We start from the raw sequence: 23,747 nt of genomic DNA on the forward strand, positions 1-23,747 counted from the left end.
GTACTTAACATACATGGGCAAATCAATACATGAAAGAGGAAGGGGGAAGGAAGGCCAGCAAGGGTGCAAAGAGGAGGACAGGGGAGGAAAGAAAACAAAGAAAGATCATATACATATATACATGTGAATGCGTGTGTGTGTGTGTGTGTGTGCTGGACTGCACCTCAGGAGACAAAGGAGAAGGTAGAAAGCGAAAAGGACTCGAACAGAATTCTTTTGTTTCTGCTTTAAAGGAGACCGAGGGAGGGAGAGGGAGAGGGGTGGAGCTCGGCTTAGGTCACGGGAAATGCTTCGTCGTCGCGCCACTCATCCATCTCCCGACTAGCGTTGTTGTTCTTGTTGCTCTTGTCGTGGTCACCGCCCTCTAAGTCCTCCACCGCCAGCCGTTCCAGCGCCATCCGCCCACGCACGCGGTAGCGGCGCAGCATCGTGTCCGTCTTGAGGTGCGCCATCACGTTCGCTAGCCGCAGCTGCTGCCCGACGTAGTTCTGTCGTGCCGCGGCATCGCGCCGGCCAATCAGTTCCATCTCCGCCAGCAGCTTCATGCGGCGCCGCAACGCCTCGTCCTGCAGGGGGCGCATACGGCGCGGTCGCAGCTTCGCCTCTTCACGAGGAATGACAGTAATGGCGAAGGCGTTAGTGCCGGATGCCGGGGCGGCGAACTCGCGTGGCGGCTTGCGGGTGCCGGCGGACGTGCCACGCCGGCAAGCACTGGCGAGCCGTGCCACCGTCGTCGCCACCGCCGTGCGTGTTGCCGCCTCCGCCGACCTCGTCCTTGGCCCCGCAAGCCGCGATGGAGGTACAAGAGGGAGTAAGCTGCTCAGCACTTGTTGGCCGTGGATGTCCTGTGAAGGGAGCAGACTGTTGGACGTGGTGATGATGCTGCGACGCTTGCGACGGTCGCCGTTCTCACCGCCGAGGCCGTCGCCGCTCGTGAGTGACGCCTTATCTCGACGCTTGTCTCGAGCAACGTTCAGCGACTCCCGCAGCAGCACCACCTCCTCCCGCGAGAGGGTAAGCGCGAGGCAGGTAGACGCGTAGAGCTGGAAGAAGGGCGAGGTGCAGCCCTGGTAGGTCTCCCCCACCCCGCGGCGGCGCAGGTACGCCGCGACGGATTGCGACACGGCCGATCGAGAGGCGATCGAGAGACTCTCCTGGCCTGAAGTGACGGGGGGAATGACGGGGAGCGTGGCGGTGCCGAGGCACGGCTGACTTAGTAAGACTGCCGCCGTCTCGGCAGTGGTGGCCGCTTCCTCTGCCGCAGCCCTCGTGGCCATGCGGTTGGATGGAGTAGAAGGGAAGAGGGCGGTGGTCGGCCGCATGACCAGCTCGCTTGGTACGTCCACCAACTCATTCCGTTGCTGTTGTGATAGTTGTGATGATCGAGCAGCGCCGTCGTTCGTGGTGTTCCACTCCAACACCTCCAGCGCGACATCGACGCGATGCTGCTCTTGCCGCCGCTCCTGCTCCCGCACGGCTTGATAGACGAGCGACTGCTGATGGGGCAGCGAGTCCGCCAGGATGTCGACCAGCTTTATGGCTAACTGCGCCGCGCCGCTGATGGGCGGGACGGCCACGACACGGCCATACAGCCCACGCCACGGCTCGTGGGCGAGTACGTGCAACGGTGGTGGTGGTGGTGGTGGGTGCGACTGTCCTTCTTCATCCTCTCCTTCCAAACCGTCTGCGTTGTCTGGAGTGCGCCCCTGCGCGAGATCATCTCCGTCTTGCAACGCCGCTGCGGCGGGCGAGGCGTACAGAGAGAAGGGCGTCGCGTTGCGCGAGGCGGCCGCTGTCGCCGGGTACCACCACGAGGAAACACGCAGCGACATGGCGAGCCAGTACTCCGTGATCGGCGCCGGGCACGTACAGAGGGGGTAGGAGGAGAGCAGCGAGGCAGCGGACGTAGATGTGGTGGTGGTCGGAGGGGGGCGATACACCTGGGGAGGATCGGAGCTGCTCCCTCCGCCAGCGTCGTTGTTGTCACTGCTGCTGTTGACACCGTCCTGACCGCCTCCTCCACCAGTTTTGCTGCGTGAAGTGCTGGAAACGTGCTCCGCCGTCTTGGTGCTCTCGTGTCCGGCGTCTGTCGGCGGCTTGCTCATCGAATAGGTCGATGTCGTGGGCTGCAGCACGCCGTGATTGAGCTCCGAGGCGAGGGCGACGAGGCTTTTATCACCTTTGACGACGGCGCTGGTGCGGTAGAGGTCGCGTGGGTCACCGCCGGTGCGTGTTTGCGTGTTGCCCCCACCGGCCGTATTTGCACCATTGTTGCTGACCCCAGCAGGCCCCGAGGTCGCCTTCGAGGCGGTTGAAGGCTGTCGATTACTAAACGGCGACTCTGCCGGTGGGTGAGACGTGAGCGGCGTGCGCTGCTCTGCATCGGTGCCGCGCCACGCAACCCCATTGCCGACGTTGCTGTTATTGTTGTTGCTGTTGTTATTATTGTTGCAAGCGCTGCCGAAGATGCTGTCTGGCTTTCTCTTCGTCCTCTTCTCGTTCTGCGGTGTGGCGGCCACGGCGGCGGAGAGCGGGGAGGAACACACGGTGGATTCTACATCCAGCGCAATGAAGGGCATCATGGCGGCGGCCGTGTCGAACACAGGAAACGACGGCGCCATGTTCGACGAGTTGCTGTCGTTCTTCGGCGTTGAGGATTTCGGTCTCTTGCACGGGGCGAAGCTCGCCTTGGCCGCAATGGTGTTCGGCTGCGCCGTCGGCCTGCGGAAGCTCGTGAAGCGCGAGGCGGCAATGCTGAGGGAGTGCACGCTGGCGCCCAACATATCATCCTCATCCAGGTCCGGCGCCGCATTGCTCAGGTTCGCGCGGGAGAAGCCGCCGTAACACGAGCCCCGTCGGCCGACATGCGAGCCACGCCGCTGCGGACGCCGCTGCGCACCGCTGTTGACGTTCGCCAGGCGATGCCGCCGCTGCAGCCGCGCCATGCGCCGTTCCAGCTCCGCCACGTGCTGCGCTGCCGCGCGGCTGTACCGATCGAGTTGGTGCGCCAGGCGAAACTCGGCGTTCGCGACAACGTTCTCCAGATCGAGCGACTCCTCCCGCATCCCTTCCGGCGTGAAGCTCGCGCTGCCGCCGGTGGGGTGGACCCGCTTGGGTGAGGTGGCGGGCGCTGCCACCGGCGTTGTCGCCACCACCGTGGGCATCGGCAGCGGCGACGCCGGCGACGACGCTGCGATCGCGACCGGCTTCTTCTGCTCCGCCTCCGCCGTGAAATTCGGCCAGTGCTTTCCACCGCCTCCTCGTGTGCGACGCCCGACGGAGACCGTCTCCTCCGCCAGCGGGGACCCGCCAGAGAAGGTAAACGCCGACGGCGTGGAGGCGTCCTTTTCCTCTGAGGACAGCGAGGGTGCGGAGGAGGGGGTGGGTGTCCCGTCGTGCAGCCCCAGCGCCGCCAACTCACGCCGCTCCGCCGCACTTCGTAGCTCCTGCACCGCCTCGTAATCCGCCTGCACCGGCATCGGCCAGTGCTTCGTCTGCACGTGCGTGGTCACCACGCCGTGGCAGCAGTAGGAAAGCCACTGCATCACGTCCGTGCGGAATTCCTCGTCAAACACGCCGGCGTACACGTCGTTGGGGAAGCAAAACACGCACGTAAAGTACGTGGCGTGCGCCACGACGATGAGGAGGTTGTCGAGGATGGAGTCCTTCGCCGCGGGAGAGGAGGCCGAGGCCACCGCAAGATGACCGGAGGAGGTGAGCTGCGTGAGGTTGATCGAGATGTGTGAGGAGAGGGGCTCGGCGTCGTCCACGGCGTCTGCAACGGCGCCCGGCACCCGTGTCGCCTTGCTGCTATGCTGCTTTGGTGTAGCGCTGCTGTTGCTGCTGTCTGAGGTGGCCGGACCAGCCGTGGCGCGGGCCACCTGCACGCACACGTTGCGGAAGAGGACGGCGAGCTGCTTGTACAGCTGCTCCTCGTACAGGCAGTTCTCCACGTACTTGCGGTGCAGCAGCCACAGCTCTTGGTAGACGGTGAGCAGCGTCTGGAGCGCCTTGTTGGAGGGGAGAATGCTCAGCTTCCGCTGCGCGTGCTCTGCCGTGGGTAAGTCCATCAGTGAATGGGGCGTGTAGTGGGAAAGAGAGACGAAGGACGGCGTCAGTGATGACACGGAGGCGGCGGCGGAGGCTGCTGCTGCTGCGGCGGCAGCGGTGGCGGCGGTCTGGGCGTGCCGCAGCAGGTACGCCCACTCCCCGGTCAAAAGCGGAAAGAAGTCTTTCTGCTGCAGGAGATCCGACACGTTGGCGTAGTACGGCCCGTCCCGATGGACCGTCGCGTTGCGGCCGTCGGGGGCAGCCGCGGCGTCATCCTCTTCGTTCGGCTGCTCATGCACAGGCGACGGCAGCGGTGGCGTGAGCTGCTCTCGCTGCTGTTGTGGCGGAGGGTCGTCCTGCTGCTGCTGCTGCTGTTTCTTTTGCAGATTGTGGTTCTCCTCCGCACGCGCGTCTGCGTAGCGAGTGCACATGAGCAGTTCCACCAGCAGCTGTCCCAGCACGTCCAGCGGAGGCACCGCATCTCGCGCCGACAAGGGAAACACATCCGCGAATGCCTTGGAGAGGCGACGGTGACCGTCGACGAGGGTTTGCTCACGGTGCGCCTTGCAGCACCGCAGCAGCACGAACCAAACAAAGGCCACACAAAACCGGCACGCCATCGTGCCGGGTGCGTCGAGTATGCCGCGCAGGGCGAGCAGCTCTCGCAAGCGGTGCTGCAGGGCGGGCGCCTCACGCGGCAGGAGACGCTCTCGAATGAGCTCCGGCACCGTCCAGCCCATGAGGGAGGTGACCTGCGCGGCGGGGAGCAAAACATCCGGCACGCCGCCCCCCGCCACGGTCCCCGGTGCAGCTCCGTTCGTCGCTCCCTTCGGGGAGCGGGGGGAGCTGCGCGGAGCGTCTGCCGGCACAAACGAGGCAGCGCTCAGCTGCGCGCTTTCCCGGTAGATTTCCTCCAAGGGACGAAACGGAAAGAGCAGAGAGAAGATCGACGGGGAGTCGTGGGCGCTGCGCTCGTAGCGGTGGGCAAAGGTCTCGGCGCGTGTGCGCTGGTCCTTCGCAAGCTCACTGCGAAGCTCTTGCTGCATCTGGCAGAGGAACACCAAGAAATCGGGCGAGGTGAGTGAGGGGACGCCTGGACGCATTGCCGCGTTGGCGCTGGCGCCGTCCTCCAGGGGTCGCGGCTGTGCGTCCGTCGGAGCAGAGGTGAGAAAAAAGGTGTTTCCACCGCCTTCGTTGCGCCGGACGCTCTTCGCGCCCGCTCCTTCTCGCGCCAGAAGTTGCTGCTGCTGCTGCTGCGGGGGCTTCTGCATCGTTTGTGAACCTCCGAGACGGGCGAGTGCGTTGGAAAGGGTCTCCTTCTCATACAATTCCACCTTTGCCGTCGTAGTCGCAGCTGGAGGCGCCCATGCGGCCTCGGTACTTGCCCGTGACGGCGGCAACGTTTGCTGGAAGTGCGCAGCAGACGACAAGTGGCGGTTGTCGTCGTGGTCGTTGCGGGGTGGGTAGTACACCTGCTCCGCCCTCGCGTACGATGCGAGTACGACAGGAGATGCGTCTTTTCCATGGATGCTTCTGGGCGCTTCGTTCACGGCGGGCAGCGTCGGCGCTCTGCTTAGTGCGTGGTTGCAACTGCTGATGCTGACGGCGTTGGTCGCACCAGCCGCTTCCGCCGCCGCACCCGTAGGCCGCGCGCCTTTTCGGCCTTGTCGTTGCCTTGTTCCCCTGTTTACGGAAGAGGCAGCGGAGGACGAAGCGTGCGCAAGGGACGGTAGACTTGAAGCCGCCGCAATACTTGTCGACGTACTCGCGGCGCCGGGCGCGGTGAACGTCTCCACGTGACCGTCCGCAAACAACACACGTGTAGTGCCGTGGAAGGTGCGTCGCAACAGCACTGAGGACGGCGAAGCAGAAGACACTGCGTTAGCCGCCGCTGTCGCCTTGTGGGAGGCTGCTCGAGCAGAGGCAACCGGCACAGTTTTCGCCTGGCGCAGCGCAAACGGCGCTGCTGCTGCTGCGGTGCGTGCAGTGGAGGAGTCCGTGTCCTGCGCTGCGTGTGGGTGTGCCGCGCGCTGCGCCGCCTCCAGCCGCTGTGCGTTGCACCGCATCCGCCGACGGCTGCCTACGTCGCCTGCGTACGCACTGGCCGCCGCGGCAACCTGCGAGGTAGAAGTCGACGACGGCGGTGGAAGCAGCGCCGGCAGAAAGACCAGCCGCTCCGGGCTGCACGGGATCGCGCGTGCGGGCTGCGAGGCGGAGTAAGCACCGTTGTTGATGATGTCATCGCCTCTGCTGCTGTTTTCTTCTGCCAATGAACTCGCTGGAAGAGCATCCGAGGCGCTGTGCGACCACATTTTGTTGTTGCGGCTGTTAGATGGTATGATACTTACATAAAAATACGAGTAAGTGAACGCCAGAGTCGCGCCAACGCGTGAGATGTTCGTTGGCGAATTGCGGCGGCGAACGCAAAAACCGATCTGAGTACTAATAATAATACGTGGTAAGCGGCGTTCCTTGCCTTGAAAGAATATATAAATATATGGTTGTTAAGGTGCGATGAGAACGGGATAAAACAACAGCAATGATAAGAGCGCGTTCAGCACGTTGCGGGGATGCAAGAGCTGATGATGTAGGTGAAGATCAGAGGTGAAGGAGAAGCCGCTGAAGCGATGCGTCCTTGCGCTGGACGGTGGAGGAGTGTTGCGAGAGAACGCATGCATGCTGCGCGTGGACCATAAGCAGTTGTCCCCTCCCCCAAAAGTACTCTTCTGTTTCTAATCGACTTTTAAGGCACTTTTCTTTGGGTTGCTACGACAGCGGGGATGACCCCAGAGTAGTAAGACACGAGCGCCGGGCGCGACTAGGCGATTCGCCGACCGCGTCGTGCAGCCGACCAGTTTTCTTCCTCTGCAGCGCGTTCCCCTTCCTTTTCTTGTGACGCGATGAGGACGTTCCAGCTCACTTCCGTTGCGGGTTGGCTTTGTGGCTGCTCATGCACTTTCTAAGCACCGACGTCCGGCCTTTGAAGAAAATAATAATATAATCAACCTCCCGCCGTGATTCTTTTCCCTTGAGGGGCCACGTCGAACGCTAACGAGATCCAAAAGGAGGAGGGAGAAACGTCGGAGAACGTGGTGAGGGGAAAAACAAAAATGCCAAAGACACCGCACACACTCACACACGGACGGACGGACGGACGCGCTCATCGCCAATCGGCGCTACCTTACAAACAAGAAAGGAAAGGAAAAGCAAAACACCTAAAGCAGCTACTAAGTATATATATATATATATATATATACATAACAACACAATGAAATGAGAAGACCCCATTCGCAAAGCGTGGCGACTCCCACCGCGCCGTCTGTCGGCAAATGCAGAGACAGCAGTGTTCTATTGAATTCGAGAAGCAGTGAATGAAAAAAAAAAAAGCACCCGTCGCCTCGCTTCTACTTCCTCGAGAAAAGCCCACCACTTTTATACGCGACTCGTCATGTGCTTCCACTCCGACTCGTCCGTGTACTGCATCGGGATCTGCCACGAGGTCTTCGCCCCCGCCCGGTTCACGAGCGGCTTCCAGTTCCAGAAGCGGTCGTAGCGGCTGAACTTCTCCCGCATCTCCGGCCGCATCCACTGGTCCAGGTAGATGTCGTCCTCCTCCAGCACCGGCACCGATGGCTGGTTCAGCACCACGTTCCTAAAGTGCGACCACCCCGGCTCCGTGCCCATCGCCCGGTAGCAGCCCCACAGCGTGTACCAGCTGTAAAAGAACATGATAGACCACGCCAGCCAGAAGGTCGGCTTGGTCGTCATGTTCAGCCGCATCCCGTACTTGCTCGCCATCTCGTCCATCGTGCTCTCCCACGACTCCTCGGTCATGCGGATGCTCTCCTCACGGGTGTACGGGAACTTCGGATCGAAGATCTCCTTCGGGTACTCGAACCACTCAATGTGGGGGTTGAAGTCCATGGGCAAGAGGGGCTCGTTGTGGCTGATGGACGGCGGCGGCGCCGCACCACCGCTGCTGGGGCGGATGTCTTTAAACTCATTTGCAATGAAGCGCGCCGCGCTGCACAACGCCGGCACGCACGCGACGGTGCTGTGGGTGAGTGCGAAGGCGCTCGTGCGGCCCCCGCGACGCAGCATGTTTTGTTTGTTTCTTCTTCCTCGTTGTGTGTGGGTGTGTCTGCGTGCTTCAAGACGAGGAAGCGGGTAATGCAAGTGGCGAGCTCAACAGAGGGAGAGAAAGAGAACTCTAAAGGAGTACGATAAATTGTAACTACGCTGAAGTGCACGAACTACTACTAAGAAAAAAAAGGAGTACTTTTGATGAGATTGCTTTTGCTAGATATTGCCACGTCTACGGAGTTGCTACGGAGGCTACGAGGGAGCTAATCTGCCAGTTTGTCGCTGCTTGCGGACGCAAGGGAGAGGCACGTCGCCGGCACCGCTGCTGTGGAGCACCGTGGCTCTTCCTCTCTCTCTCTCTTCTACCTCTTACCTTTTTTACTTGTTGATGAGACGGTCGGCGAGGTGCGTTCTAACACCTCTGCTGCAGCGGGTGCTCACACACAACACGAGCGTGGTGAGGGGAGGTGACAAGAAACGCGGCGAGACAAAAGGGCAGGGAAGAGAGTAGGCGTGTTGAGATGGAGGCGGACGGAAGCGGGGAGGGAGGCGTCGCTGATGGAAACCGTCAACCGAACACCATCCCAACAAGCACTGCTGGTGCAGCGCGGTGCAAGCGCCCGGGAGGACGGCAAAGCAGGAATCATGGATGCGCTCCGCGGCTGCTGGTCCAACAGTGCCTTCTTCATTTCTTCGTTTGAGGTAGGGTGACGTAGGAGCCTTCGGACGATGCGAGACACGGGAAGCGCGCATCTTCTATGTTGAATAATAATAATAATAATAATAATAATAATAATAAATACACGGGCCTAAACAAGCTTGTATCACACTGCTTGTGTAAACTTGCTGTTCTCCGCGCTTCGACAATAAGGCAGCATCAAACAACAACATGAAGAGACATGACATCACGTATTCTGGAGATCTAAATGTAAATATACGCATCTAACGAAAACAGTAAGAGTAAAACTAAAACCAAACAAAAAAAGAACAGAGGAATATATGGATATCACCCACAGAGTCGAAGCACTCGGCGTGCGGCTCACACAATACTCTGCAGGGCAGCCAGCAGCGCCACCGGGTCTTTCTTCATGCACGCCGCTATCGCCTTCACTCGGGCCTCCTCCAACGCATCGATGGCGTTCAAGTTACATTGAATAGCGTGCGCCATCACGGCCGGACACACACAACAAGAGGAGGGCGCCGTGAGCGCAGACGCAGACGAGTTCGGCACCGCACCACCACCGCTTCCCCCGCTGCCACGACGCGTGTCCGCTTGTGCACGACCATCTGTGATGGCGGTGACCGGAAAGACGTGTTCGACCATCCGCCGACGACACAGCACCTCCTGCGCTTCACCGTTATTGTGGACAGCCGGCGGTGCAGAAGGGTGGAGGGACATCTGGCCAGCACCGTCACACAGGTTTTCCGCTGCTCCGGTGGAGGAGTGTGCCGATACGACTTCTGTATCAGCGGCCGTCACGGTGGCGGCGTCGCGAAGCGTGCACTCCAACGTTGACCGCGCCACACGCAACGCGTTCTGCAGCGGGAGCGTCTGTGCGACGTACGAGGTAGTCGTGGCCTCCGTTGCCTCGTGAAGGGCGAGCGCTGCTGCGGCGGCGGAGGTCGAAGAGCAGGAGAGGCTTTCGCCGTCATCGCGCTCGTGTCGGTCGGTGCCGCGGATGGGCGAGAGCAGCGCATGTACAGGAGACACCGACCCGTAGAACGGGGTTGTAGATGCTGTGGAGGTGAGGAGCGGAGCCACGGGGGGTTGGGAAGCATCAAGCCGCCGCCGCTGCTGTTGCTGCACCTCCGCGGTGTTCTCTGAAACGTTGAGCCCATCTGCGTGACGGCCCGTCGCCGTGTGTGTCTGTCCAATGGAGGAGTCCTCAGCGTGCTCTTTTTCTCCCCCTTCATCCTGCTCCTCTGTTGGCTCTGGCGAGCTTGACCGAGAACGCTTTCCCGCTGTCCCACAGACGGTGGACAACAACGATGACGACGACACCGTCGGCGGAACAGCGCGCAGCGGTTCAAGGACATCGTGCTGGAGGTACGCTGCGATGGTGGTGCGAATGGACGTCACTGTGCATCGGTGACGGTCCGCCATGAGCCGCACCCACCGCCACAGCTTCAGCTCCTCCACAAAGGCGTTGCCACCGAGCCACGCGTTGGCCGTCATGGACGGACCGAGGAGAAGCACCACGTTGGCGGCATTTCCGGTGTTCACCGCGCCCTCTGCGTCGATGTCGCCGTCCTGCTCCTTCGGCCCGTCCGAGCAGGAGTTGCCAGCACGAAGCTGCTCCGCCTCTTCAGAGCTGAGCGCGCGAATCAGCGCGAGAACGTGCTCTGCGTTTCGCAGCTGCGTCACCGCATTGCTGCCACTCCGGTCTTCCGCCGAGGCGACAACGGATGCGGCGACAGCAGAAGACACCGACGCCGCGCTGGAGGCGTTACCCACTACTGCTGCTGCTGTCGTTGTGACTGCTGGTGGAAACTGGAGGAGCTGCAGGTATCGCCGACACGTGACGCGGTGCACTGCATCGTGCCTGCGCAGCTCCGCAGCGGACAGCAGCGGCACACCGACCGCGTCATTGGTGCTGACGCACGACTCGATTTGAACGTCGGTGGCGTGAAAAATGCCGAACAGGAGCAACGCGACATCGTGGCACGGGATGTCGTGGAAGGTAAGGTGTGACCGTTGCAAGACGGCATTCGCCCACGCCAGGATGGCGGAGCGGGTGTAGGTGTTCGCCGCGGACGGCCTTGACGACATCGCTTGTCGAAGGGTGTAGTTGTCGATATATATATTTCTTATTATCTTCCAGGTGAGGCGGCTCGTCGCGCGCGCGTTTCTGTGATGATGACGAAGGGATGAGGAAGAGGTGAGAGCAGGGAAGCGAGAACGGGGGACATTGACGAAGAGGGAAGAGAAGGCTGCACCGAGTCCCCTCCTCTTCTTCCCACTGCTCTGGAACATCAGCGTCAAACGGCATGTCTCTGCCCGTACGCCTCAGCTACGGAAGTTGAATAATGCTTGAAAGTTGTAGGTGGCGCTTTCGCACGCTGCCGCGTACATATATATAATACCGTGAACTGCTTTAGACTGCCGAGTAATTGCAGATGAGGCCCAGCGGAAGCGCCGCCATGAAAAAGAGCAGCAATATATGTGTTTTGATAGGTTTCCTTTTCATAGTTACATCCTTCATTTTTCCAATAAGGCGGAGCCACACACACACACACAGAGAGAGAGAGAGAGACGCATAGACGTATTGCATTCACGGTCTAAAACACCCCCCCCCCCACCCCACCCCACCCTTCTCTCCAGTAAAGGGGGTAGGCAGTTCTCTTCTGCCTTACAGTGTCGCTCTCTCTGCCTTCACGGCTGCGTCGCCTCAGCGAGCCGCAAAAGAACAGAAGAAGAAGAAAAAAATGCTTTACATCTCGCACAGCAGCTTCAGCAACTCCGCCGCTCCTTTGCGCTGCGACGGCTCATAAGCCAGGCAGCTCTCCAGCACACGCAACATCACCGGGTCCGTTGCCTGCTCTTCCCTTCCCAAACTGCCTTTGTTTGGTCCAGCTGTCGCTTTCCTGCGTGCCGTCGTCGCAGCCGTCTTGCGGGGCCAACCCACGTGATCCAGCTGCCGCCGCAGCGCGGCCTCCATCGACACGTTATACTGATTTCTCTCACGTCCGTACTGCCGCAGTTCTATCTCGCCTCCGTTGACGGCCTCGATAAAAGTCTTGTTGTCCTGCAGTATCCAACGTAGCTCCGGTCCACTCGTGTCCGAGCGCTGTTGCTGCGGCTGCTGTGGCTGTTGTGGCGTGGTGCCAGTCCACGTCCAGGGAAGCTCCCCCGCCAGCATCTGCAACAGCAGAAGACCGAAAGAGTAAATGTCCGACTCCGGCGTCGGCGCCTCGCCCGCGTTCACCTCTGGACTGCAGTACGCCGCCGCCACCCGCGTCAGCGTCGCGTACAAGGCGGGGTCTGGCAGGGCCCACTCATACAGGTAGAGCATCCCTGTGATCTTGCAGTTGCCCTCCACCCCGAAGAGGATGTTGTCCGGATGCACGCGACCGTGCACGACGCCGCGGGAGTTGTGGAGGTGATCCAGTGCACGCAGAGCGGCGACGCAGCACTTCCGCGTCGAGGCCAGCGCGAGACGGCTACCAAATCGGCTCACCGTTTTGCGCAGGGTCTGCTCGGCGACCCACTCCATGATGGTGTAGACGTGTGTCGGGGTGACGGCCATGGAGAGGAGCTGGACCGTGTTGCCCTCGCAGTAGCAGCGGGCCACGGCGTCCATCGCCGCCAGGTCCACGTTCACCGACGTGCTGTGCGCTTCCTCCCCCTTCTCTCCTCCCCCCCCTCCTCCTCCACGAGCAGCCGGCTCTGTGGGATCCGTTGTATCCGATTCCACCTGCTGCGCCTCGTTGGTCCCCGCCGTGAGGGACAGATCAGCAGAGCGAGAACGCAGCGCTGCGCTTGCGGCGGCGCTCTGGCGGCTCTCTTCACCTTCTCCAGCCTCGTCGCCGTCCATCTCTTCGCGAGCGCGTCGTGGGCAGTCGCCACGGTCGGGGGAATTGGGCGAGGAGAACGGACTCGCGGCATGCGGTGCGTCCTCCTGTCGGGCGCGCACCTGCGACGGCAGGGCAAACGCGATGCGGTGGAGGGACTCCTTCTCCCGCAGCGACACCACGGCTGACGCGGGCACCGCGTCGGTGGATGCTTTCCTGGCGCCGTCGCCCGCTGCTGCTGTCGTGGTCGGTGCCTCGGCCGCTGGCGGGGACACCGACGTCGACTGCAGCGTGCATTCCCCCCCTTGCACACCACCGGGCCGCGGCGGCAGCAAGGAGGGGCAGCTCCACGTCGACACCGTCTGCGGGGCCACCTTCACCGCATACACCTGAATCTCCGCCATCGCTCCGTTGGAGGAAATACCGACGAAGGAGAGCGAGGTGTCGATACGCGCGACGGCGGCCGCACCGCCGATGGGGGTGTTGGACAGCTGCCAGAGCTGCTTCGACAGGTCCAGCACCCGCAACGCGATGCCGTTGAAGTCTGCCTTGGGCCCCACAATGCGATCATCATCCTCACCGTCCCCCAGCGCAACCTTCACCATCTCATCATCCACGCAGTCCTCTACTTTCGAGTCTTTCTTGTAAAGACTGCGGTTGCGGCGTTGCGTTGCACTCTCCACAGAGGTGTCGGTCGCAGGAGCCACAGGAGCAGCCATCGCCGCCTCCGCCACGCTGGACTCAGTCGCCGTTGTGGCGCTCACCGATCTGCCACTCTTTGATGTAGTCGGCGTGCGCTCGCATAACGAGGCAAACGTGCTAGGTCCGCGTGTGCTCGGCGACACCATGGACACGGAGGATGTTGTTGCGGTCGTGAGGCCGGCAGCCCTCGATTGACGCAGCCGCTGCTGTGTGGCCGACGCGCCCGCCCGCATCGGCGAGGTGAGGGACGCAAACACCCTCCTGCCTCGTCTACGTCTGGCGGTGCCGTTGCCGCTGGAGCTGGTCGCACTTGTGATCGATTTCGGCGCCTCGTCATCTCCGTCCTCGTCGGAGAAGTGGCGGTGCAGCTCGGGTCGGCAGACGAGCCACGGCATCGCGGCACCGAAGGGCTCCACCATGGGGTCGCGCTCGCGAGACAGCTCGTTCACGCACGTAACCGTCAGCTCATCCAGCTGCCGGGCCAGCTCGGTCGGCGAGAGACCGGCTTTGTTCTCGGTGAGGACGCGCTCATGCACCAGGAGGTATTGAAAGAGGATCGTCAGAGTCACGGACGAGGAGTGGAGAAGCCGCTCATAGAGCGGGCACGCGGCTTCGAAGTTGCCGCGAATAAAGTTCAGAAAAGCCTCGTGCGCCAGCTGACTGAAGTCCTCCCACCACGGCTCGTGCACCGAGCCGACCATCACGACGTAGAGGACGATGTTTGGCTGCCCCGTTTCCTCCACCACCGTCATGACGTCGATGGGCAGCATTCGGAAGTGCTGGCGGATCAGCGGAACCGCCGAGTCGGTGACCAGGAAGCGGAAGCCAGACTGGAGCTGCTGCTCAAAGAAAATCTCGCTCGACGGTCGCCCGAAGAGGACGAACTCCTTGTGCTCCGGCACCCCGCACACCCCGACGGTGTACACACCCGTGTCCACCACAAACGTCATGTAACGCAGCGCACGGGTGGAGAGGCGGCTAAAAATCTCGATGCCACACCGCGTGGCAAGCAAGGCGTGGTCCTTCGTCTGGACACGGGAGCCAAAGCTGACGTACATCATCTCCGGCACGAGGACGTCGAAGATGCCGCCATAGCGGTACACGCACTCCATCACCGTCTCTACGATCTCGGGGAACTGCGCGTGCACGTCGGTGTTGTCCTCGATATGCACGTGAATGCACAGCAAGGAGCAGAGGCACTTGGAAAAGCTGTTTGGCGTCCAGGTCCGCGCATCCCGCTTGATGTGGGGGGAGCTGACGTGATAGGCTGCAGGATCGTGATAGTCAGAGCTCTCGGCGGCCTGTTCCTCGACGGCGCTGAGGTGACTCGACGCGGGGATAGAAGTGGCGTTCTCCGTTTCTGAATTTGTGGCGCTGACGTCGGGCGTCGTGACGCTCAACAGCGCTTGCGGTGGCGAAGACGTGGAAAGCACATTCGGTAGCTGCACCATGGGAGGACGTGGAAGGTTATTTCCACTGCTTTTCTTTCTGTGGCTATCGTCCGTGTTCGCTGATGCAGATGGGCCAACGCGTTCCCTTGTGGCAGATTCTGTGCCACCGTGCTCTCGCGTGCCTTCCTCTTCTGCCGGTGTCGGTGATGGGGCTAAGCACGGCTTCTCCTGCGGCCTCTCCTTCCCGTGCGCCGCTGCGTGGGGCACGTCTACCGGGTCACTTGGAGGACCTGCGTGGCTGTTGCCGCACGCCGTTGGAACAGACTGTTCGTACAACGCAGCCATCGATGCGGCTGCCGCGTCGGGCTGGGTTGCTTCCCTTTCTTGCGTTGTGTGATCTAGAGATGAACCCGTACTGTGGCTGGCGCGTGCGGTGCTTCGGGACGAACGCAAGGTCACTGCGGCATTCGTATTCTCTGTCGTTGTGGACGAGTCCGCTTGCAAACGCCTTTCGTGGGTCTGAGTGGTGTTGGAGCCCTCTGAGTAACCCCGCGGATGGGAGACGGACTTGGCCGACGGCGGCGGCTCTCCTGCGGTGCTCCTCGCAGCCGGTACCGTTCCCGACCCACCGACGCTGACTTGAGGATGCAGCAAGGTATAGGACTGACTGAAGTCTCCGAGGATGCCAAGACGTCCATGCGTCTCAGCTATCCGCACAGTGGCGGAGAGACGCGAGTCCAGCGCACTCCCACCACTGACCCCTCCGCCGCTGCCGTCATTGCTGCTGCTGTCCGTGCGACTGTCTTTCGCGTTGACGGCGATGGCTTGGTCAGCCGGTGCAGCACTGCTGCTGCGGAAAAGTTCCGGTTCTGGTTGCGCGTGAACGGGTGGGCTCAACGAGCGCCGTGACGGCGCTGTCGCTGCTGCGCTGCGAGGGGCCGCTCTGGTGCGTCCAGCGAGAGTCGGCAAGGTGGGCGATGAGCGAGGATGCGCGGTGTTCCCTACCGCCGCCGCCGTCATCGTAGTAGTCGTAGTCGTAGTAGTGGCATTAGAAGACTTCCCCGTAAGGGGCGATGAAGACGACGGCAGCAGCGCCGTAGCGGAGTCGTCGAAGGTGTAGCGCGTGGGAATGTATTGCTGTATCTCGTGCACATGCTGGCGCAGCGCCGCGCTCACATCCTGCAGCTCCGCCATCTCCGAAAGACGTAGCTGGGTAAGACAGTGAAGGAGCCGGTGAGCGTAGGGGAGGAGGCGCAGGCGCAATCGTCGAGGGAAAGAGGAAATAGTACGCTCTGGACCGTACACTCCTGAGGACTCGGTCATTGCCCTGTCCAGTGCGGGTTGCCTCCTTGCTGGGTCCTCTGCAGGAAGAGCCGCGGTGTTGCGGACACGCTCTTCCACCACCCGCGTGTCGTTGCTCTCTGCCGCGGCACGATGATCCTTCGTCTTTTCCACACCTCCTTCTTCATTTTGCCGGCCTTCGCCCGACTTCGACGCCGACTCCGCCATCGCCGCATCCTGCTTCGCCACGCCACTTAAGCTCAGCGGGGAGACATTCACGACCTCGTCGGCGGTCAACGACAACGGCGGCGCCGCAGCCTTGCGCTTGTGCAGCACCACCATCTGCTCCAGTTCCTGCTGAATCGAAATGAGAGGCAGCTGCACGTAGCAGGTCAGCACAAAGAAGACTAGAAACGTGGAACACATCACCGCCACGGCCACCGCGATGACGGTGAGATAGCGCTGCATCGTTTCGCAGCGGCCTCCCTCGGCAGCAGAGAGCGGGGTGACGACGACCATCATCACAGAGAAGTTCGACTGCAGCTGCACCGCAGCCACGCTCACCGCAGCGCGCTGCCCAGCAAAGTAAAACTCACGGAATACAGCAGGCATTACGGTGCGCTGCCCCGCACCCTGCAGCGATCCCCCTTCGCTGTGACGTGCGGTCGTGTGCGGAGGGACATCGCTCGCCACCGCCGTTCCCGGGCTAAACGGTGCGCCACGCCGCTCGTACATCTCCGCCGCGTAGGCTGACACGTTCACGACGCCCAACGCGGCCTGCATTAGGGCATCGCCGACATCGTCGAGGCGGGGCCCCGCCAGCGGCGATGCATCGTGCACGAGCCATGGCAGCCATCCTGGGTGGTCCGACACCCCCCCATCAGCACCGTCTGCTGCCGCTGCTGATAGTGACGACGTGGCAGTGTGTTCTGCGTCTTCGCCTTCGCATCTCAAGCTGCGCAGCTCCGACGACAGCGCTGCCGGTGCGTGGCCGCGGTCGGTGATGTTCTCCGCACATTCGTCGAGTGCTCTTGGTGGTGCAGCGGGAGTCGTGTTTGGACTGGGGTCCGTTGTATGCGTAGGCGTAACCGGAGATGCGCCAGAACTTCTTCGCACTTCTCGCCCAGTATCCAGTGCCCAACTGCGCGCGATGATGTCCGCTTCAGTTATCGGTGCGTCCGACACCCCACGCAGCACCCTGTCACGCACACCGCCGAGCTGCGGGGGCGGCTGCTGACGACGCGGCACGAGCAGCATCACCTTCGCCGTAATGGAGGAAGGGGAGTGCGCGTGCTGCAGCTGCTGGTGCTTCACATAACTACGCAGCAGCGCCGCTGCTTTCATGCGACACCACACGGCGGACGGCTCCGCTCGCCCGTACTCGTAGAACGGGTGGACGTACGTCAGATGTGGACTCGCAAGAGGTCCAGGCGACGATATCAACCACCGCTCCACACTCGACTCCGACCCGTCGTTTCTCTCCACGGCGGCTTTCCACGCCTGCACGATCGGTAGCACGTGCGCGACGCGTGCGGCGGCGTTGCCGTCGAAGTGCGGGGGAGACCGTGCGATTCTCATTTTGACAGGCGGCTGCACGACGTCCATCGTCAACATGTTGATGGAGTAGAAGTCAGCTGCTTTGTTGAGTTCACCTTCGTCGCGCTGACGTGCCCGCACCGCCTCGCGTGCGCCCGCCAAAAAGTAGTCGGCGGAGTAGCTCGCATCGCAGAACGCAAAGGCGGTCCGCCATTCCACCTCGCTGGCCCCTGCGTCGCTGCCCGACCCGTCCGTTTCGCTCCGCCGCGTCCGTAAAGTTAGTTCCTTTGGATCTGCATCCCCCTCCAGCTCCGTCCGTCGAGCGTGTGGCTGCAGAGTTGCAGCACCGCCCGCTGTGTTGTTCGTCGCGTCTGCACTGCTGAGGGAGACGTACGTCAAGGTCACCATCAGCTTTCCTAGATCCGTGTACTTCAACGCGGCGCAAAGGCCACGAGAAACGTTGACGATCGGCGGCCGTCGTGGGTCGGTTGGCCGCGGGTGGGCAGCGTTGCGTGTCCGCTGACTCGTCAACATCTCTCCCGACATCACGGGCAGCAAAGTGACCTCCTCCATGAAAGCGACAAGCTCGTCGCGCATGTACGTGTGCAGCTCGCTCCACGTGTGTGACACCGTTTCCTGCGCGACCACGTGCGTAGCGACAAACATGCCGACCGCGAGCATCGCGACAAAGACGCCGTACGGCAGGAGAATCCACAGCAATCGGAAGTGCCGCTTTGACGATCGTGTCTTTGCGTTGTTGCCTTTGTCGTTCTCGGAGGACGTCGTTTCGCCCACCTCGGCGCTGCTCGCGACCTTCACAGCCTTTGCGCCTACAGCGTCAGGAGGAACACCGTCTCGCCCAGTTGCGGGCTGCGCCGCTGCGACCGCCAACTCGAAAGTCTGCCCGGCCAGCGCGTCGTCTGCACTGCGGCTCCGCGGCAGAGACGCGTGGGAGGCGCGTTCACACACCGCACTTGACGAGCGAGTCAGATGCGCTGCTGCGGAGGTCTCCTTTGCCTTGTGTCGCCCCGCGCCGTCATGGGTTTTCAGCGGAGCGAGTGGAACGACCATGCTAGGCAGCACCGAGCTGGGGGAGGCGGTGGTGGTAACCGACACCGGCGACGTCAACACGTCCTGCCGATCCAGCAAAGACGTCGGTGCCGATAGCCGCGAGGAGGGCGACAACAAAGACAGCTCTTCAGCGCCTTCGCTGCTGCGACTGGGTAGACTGTCCTCTAGTAGCTGGCTCTCCCCTCCGTTCTCCACCGCCGTGGACGGGGAGACGAGACCTGTGTCGCACAGCCCAGATGAGCTGGGTTGCACCATCCCGTCGCCGAGGGGCCGCCCCTCCGGTATGAACACGGTGTCCGGTGATGGCCGCGTAAGTGAAGAAGCAAAGAGAGCTCTTGGCGGCTTCACTTTCACCTCAGCAGCAGCAGCAGCAGCAGTGGCATCGGCAGTCGCCGTTGTCGTCACCTCCACTGCGGAGTCGCCTGAAGAAGCCAACAAAGATTGTTCTACTGAGTGCTCTGGCCTTGGATGCCCTGCCCCGTGTGTTGGTGGGGCAGTCGAGGATGGATTGTTGGGCAGCGCAGCCGTCGCGCTCATCCGCGTCGCAGTGTCACTGTCGTGTTGAGGCACCTCAGGAGAGTTTTCGGCGTGTGGAGACTCGGCACCAGAGACGGTACGGACGGTGGAACTCGCCGACGATCGCTGCGTGAGTAACAGCGGAGGCGGGCGGACCACCTTACCCGTCGCCCACGGACCAGTGCGTGGGGGACGGCAGCCAACGTGCAGCAGCGGCGACGCGGACGTGGGAGCGGTGCCACTCTGCGCACGCGCCGTGGAGGGGTGCGTCGTTGCCGGCACGGCAGCTGCGAGGGTGCTCGCCGAGACAAGCGGGGTTGCTTGTTGCTGAAGAAGATGGGAGGCGGCCGAACTCGGCAAGAGGTGTTCCACGTCCTTCACACCACTTTGCCCACCGCCTCTCCTTCCTGCGGCGCCGCCGCCGCCGACAGTGCGGCTCAGCATCGTGACCGGCGTGTTCGAAGCGGTTGCGATGCAACTCGTCGGCTCCGTCGCCGAGCGCGGCGTGGCGGACGGCAGCACCTCCGGCATCTCCGGCGCACTCAAAGAACTGTCCAGCACATCGCGGATTTCTCTACAAAACGCGCTGCGACCGCCAGGCGGAGGAGGCGGAGGTGGAGGATGACGGCTGCTGCTGCCGTCGCCCTTCTCTCCCGCTTTGGTTCCGTGTGGCGGTGCCGGTGGTCGGAAGGCGTGCAGACCGGAAGGGGGACGCTGCTGCTCCGCCGCCCGTGCAAGCAGGCGTTGACCCTCTTCACGCAGTGGGCGAGGCAACGGAGCTGCTGTTGCTGCTGCTGCGGATTCAGAGGTGCGGCCCCACAACGGTGAAAGGCTGGCTGATCCACCTCCACAACCGCTGCCGACCATCATAACAGCCGATCCAATCGGTGTTGTCGACCCGGCAGCGGCTAACAATTGAAGCGGCTGCGAAGATGTGGACGTAGAGGCGGAGTCCACTGTACCAGGCTGCGAGGGGGTCGAGGAGCGCCCGGACTGCAGAGACCGCACCCGCCACGCGGCGATGAGCGCTGCCGCTGCCGCTGTCGCTGCCGAGCTGACTGCCGCGTCGCCGCTCTCAAACGAAAAGTCGGGCATCTCCGCGCTGTGCAGGCTGTCGTGCGGGAGGTCCGACGGCGGCGCCACGGGCACTAAATGGCCACCGCCACCGCGGCTGCGGGCGAGGCGGCTGCCGCGGGAGGAGATGCTGAGGTTGCGCCGTGCGTTGCTGCCACGGCGGCGGATCCGCTCCCGCACGCTGCCCTCCTCTCTTAAGGCGTCGTATTCCTCGTCTTCCTCGTCTTCCTCGTCGTTCCCCTCGGTGGCTGCCTCCGCCGCGTACTCGCGCGCCATCTCCTCATCGAAGGAGGTGACCGTATTGCCGTCAAGGAGGTCCTCAAAGTGAAGCGGGGCGTCGGTACGCTCGCCGCTGGACAGCGCACTCGCTGTGCGCGGTATCGGGCGGTCGCGGTCCATGTGCGACAAGGACGCATAATGTTGTTGCGGCTGTTGCACTGGAAGCCGACTGCTCGTGGAGGGGCGACGCTCCGGTGAGTCCTGTCCGCGTATGAGCGAGTTATTCGTCGCCTCCAGTGGACTACCGCTGGAAAACGGCGCGAAGCTACGCTCAGGCGGCCACGCCAGGCTAGGGCTCAGCGGAGAGTGCGGCGTGAAAAACGACGGGGTGCCTCCCGACTGACGCGAACCGGTGCTGCTGTTGCTGGGAGCTTGCTTCACGTGTGCGTGTTGAGGCGGGACCGGTGGTGGGAGGCTTGTCACGGCCGTGCCGTCGGAGCTCACAGCCGCGGCGGAGGCGCCGGCCGACAAGAGGGAGTTCGCCACCGCAAGCGTCAGCGATCTCATGCGAGAGGCGGAACGTGGCGCCACGGGCGGCGCGGCGGTCGGGGTGTGAGACGCCACGACAGACACAGCTGCACTTTCCGCTTGGAGGGCAGACGCCGGAGAGGAGGACGTCACCGCGTTGGCGTCAACCTGCGATGCTGCGGCGTCGTTTCGAGAGGGAGCGAAAGGGGAAGGTGGAAAGAGCCTTAACTCGTCTCCCTCGACGGTGGCGGTGGGCCTCGTGGTGATATCTTTTCGCGCTGTTTCGCGTCTTCTCTTCGTCGACGTCTCCGCGGGTTTCTTCGCCGCGGTTGCTGCCGTCGACGGCGCTGGTGGTGCTGCTGTGGCTGCTACTGTGGTGGTGGTGGTGGCGTGTGTTATCTGTTTTAGCATGTGAGCACGGCTTGGACGGGGTGCGTCCGGGTCCACCATCAGCGTGGCCGCCACGGCACGAGTGGCCTCCAACAGCGACGTAATATCCGCCGTCCTCATCGCTGCTTCCGTTGCCGCTGTGTTGCGCGTGCACACCGGCCTGATGGTCGCGTCGCTGCGATGACTGCCGGTGTACGGCCGGCTGCCACTGCCCTCCATCCTCGTCGCCTCCCCACGCGCCGCACCTGCGGCGGTTCTTCGGGTGAAGTCCTCCGGAATGTTTAAAAGCGGGGCGTCGGCGTCCTCGCGAAGGGCCGCGCCACGCACCAGCTCACGCAGCGGCGTCGAGAGCGTCACCGCGGCCATGTCCGCACTGCTGCTGCCGTCGTCCTCCCCCTTCGTGTCTGTTGCTGCTGCTGCTGCTCGCGATGCTGCAGTTTCTGCGCGTAGAGACGCAGACGATGGCTCACTGGTTTCGAGCGCGGGTGCGCTCATCAGAAAAAGTTTCTGCATGCCTTCCTCCGAGGTGAGGTGCGCAGAAGAGGACGGTACGACGTGCTCCGTCACCGTCTTTTTCTTTCGCTCCTTGGCTGATGCATTCCCTGGAGAGGACAATCGCGCGGAGGAAACGGAGCGAGCGGGCGACGCCGTGAGGGTCTGAGGCGTGTTTGCAGGAGTGCTCCCCGCGAGCAGTGCCCCACTGTCCAACGCCTCCTCGCCGCGGTGGGTCTCTGCAGACAGCAACGGACCTTCCAAACCCGGCGTTGCCGCGTAAGCACGTGCGTTCCTCATCGTCACCAGCAGGTCCTCCGCGTTTTCCAATGTATTCGGTGCGGTCTCATCGCGTGCGTCATCATCTTGCGTGTTAAATGCCCAGGCCGCATCGGACGCCCTTCGCGCCATCTTGCAGAAAGCTGCAGGAGGGAATTCGAAAGAAGAGCGTGGAATACCCACCGCAACGACCACTGAAAGACACACACACACACAGAGAGAGAGAGAGGTATTGCCGTTGTGAAGCGCGGTGCTTCTTAACGAGAGAGAAAAAAATCTAGTTGTAGCGGGAGAAGATGTGCTGCCTGCTACTCGTGCTCGTGTGCTACTGACCGATGTAAATAAAAGAAATAAATATATAAATAGATTGAAGAATAACAACAGTAATGAAAACAGTGATGATGATACCGGCGTGACGCACTACACCAAAGGCGTGCACGTACACGCACTCCCACGCACAACGAACACAGCGAAGGAAGGCAGGGATCAACGTCGCTCTCGTGTACTGCCTATGCAACGTCTCTCGCTACCTCTCTGTGCGTACGTGAGTGTGTGTGTGTGTTCGTGCGTGCGGTGAGGCACGTAGAAGAACGTAGAAGTGGTACAATATCTGTTTACAGATGAGGTCAAACGTTGACGATGAGGTAAACCGAATTCCACCACATACACTCACGTACAAACACGAATTATAAACAAAGGGAAAAAGAAACACCAGCCTGTATCGAAAGAAGAAGAAAGAAAAAGATTAGTCGACAACGAATAAAACAAAGATAATAGAAGGTCTGAGAAGTCAGGTGTGTTACGCAGAAGTGGAGGAAGAGAGAGAGAGAGAGAAAGAAAGAGAACGAGAAGGACAAGAAGAGCTCATATATATATATATGCTTTAAAAAAGGGTAAAGAGAAAAATTAATATTAAGGCGCGTGTGCGTGAAGGTATGTAAAGGACGTGGAAAGAGGACAACGCGATACTCCCACGCATGCGCACGCGCAAAAATAGTTATATATATATATATAAGATAAATCAATACATATATCTATATATTTATATATAGCTTCACGTAAAGGGACAACACTAACGGAAGAGAACACCAACAACAACAACAACGAAAGCGAAGGAAGAGGAGGGAAATAACTATTTCAACCGCACTCACCTTTTCAAATAACAACACCAACACCGGAGTAGTAGTGGTAATAATAATAGGAGTGATACACGACACGGTGCGTCAAGAGGGAGGTCCGCTTCCGTGAAGGCGCCAAATCAACGAGGAAGTTGGAGTTTTCCCTTCTGCTTTTAAAAAAATAATTTCCGAGCAGCAGCGATGAGAGATCAGCGTGCAACGGACTGGTGACGAAGTCAGTGGGAATATACATAGAGAGAGAAGTGAAGAAAGGAAGAGTATTAAAAAAGTGGAGGAGGGGGGGGGGGAGGGAAGCAGAGAAATTATATCATTACACGCACCGGCCTTCTCGTGTAAGTGTTTGCGTGTGTATGTATACGAGCTTATATATATACGTGTGTGTGTGTGGTCCTCGACCTTAGTACAGTTTCCGACCGGAAGGGCGCGTATGCGTACCCACCAAACGAACACGAGGAAACACACACACACACACCCACGATAAAGG

General features: G+C 61.3%; 4 protein-coding genes across 9 annotated transcripts; all 4 read right to left on the reverse strand.

Annotated features, from left to right (window-relative positions):
* Nucleotides 1-272: 272 nt before the first annotated feature.
* ABB37_09044 (hypothetical protein) lies at nt 273-7,099 on the reverse strand (the record flags this gene model as incomplete). 3 transcript variants are annotated; one of them, XM_015808294.1, is made up of 1 exon in its annotated part: nt 273-7,099. In XM_015808294.1, the coding sequence occupies exon 1, from the start codon at nt 6,360-6,362 to the stop codon at nt 273-275; it is 6,090 nt and encodes a 2,029-aa protein (XP_015653185.1). In that variant the 5' UTR covers nt 6,363-7,099. The 3 variants fall into 3 exon arrangements, with proteins under 3 accessions (XP_015653185.1, XP_015653184.1, XP_015653183.1); XM_015808293.1 differs by having other exon boundaries at nt 273-6,630; XM_015808292.1 differs by having other exon boundaries at nt 273-6,527.
* Nucleotides 7,100-7,482: 383 nt separating this feature from the next.
* On the reverse strand, nt 7,483-8,570 carry ABB37_09045 (putative mitochondrial hypothetical protein; the record flags this gene model as incomplete). Of its 4 annotated transcripts, none has more annotated exons than XM_015808298.1 (1): nt 7,483-8,570. In XM_015808298.1, exon 1 carries the CDS (start codon nt 8,149-8,151, stop codon nt 7,483-7,485), a length of 669 nt encoding a protein of 222 aa, XP_015653189.1. In that variant the 5' UTR covers nt 8,152-8,570. The 4 variants fall into 4 exon arrangements, with proteins under 4 accessions (XP_015653189.1, XP_015653188.1, XP_015653187.1 ...); XM_015808297.1 differs by having other exon boundaries at nt 7,483-8,558; XM_015808296.1 differs by having other exon boundaries at nt 7,483-8,555.
* Nucleotides 8,571-9,172: 602 nt separating this feature from the next.
* On the reverse strand, nt 9,173-10,983 carry ABB37_09046 (hypothetical protein; the record flags this gene model as incomplete). Its single annotated transcript, XM_015808299.1, has 1 exon — nt 9,173-10,983. The coding sequence occupies exon 1, from the start codon at nt 10,901-10,903 to the stop codon at nt 9,173-9,175; it is 1,731 nt and encodes a 576-aa protein (XP_015653190.1). The 5' UTR covers nt 10,904-10,983.
* A 581-nt stretch (nt 10,984-11,564) lies between these two features.
* ABB37_09047 (hypothetical protein) lies at nt 11,565-22,841 on the reverse strand (the record flags this gene model as incomplete). Its single annotated transcript, XM_015808300.1, has 1 exon — nt 11,565-22,841. The coding sequence occupies exon 1, from the start codon at nt 22,254-22,256 to the stop codon at nt 11,565-11,567; it is 10,692 nt and encodes a 3,563-aa protein (XP_015653191.1). The 5' UTR covers nt 22,257-22,841.
* Between the last annotated feature and the right edge of the window lie 906 nt (nt 22,842-23,747).

Source organism: Leptomonas pyrrhocoris, assembly GCF_001293395.1.
Source record: "Leptomonas pyrrhocoris isolate H10 chromosome Unknown, whole genome shotgun sequence".
Taxonomy (NCBI): domain Eukaryota; phylum Euglenozoa; class Kinetoplastea; order Trypanosomatida; family Trypanosomatidae; genus Leptomonas; species Leptomonas pyrrhocoris.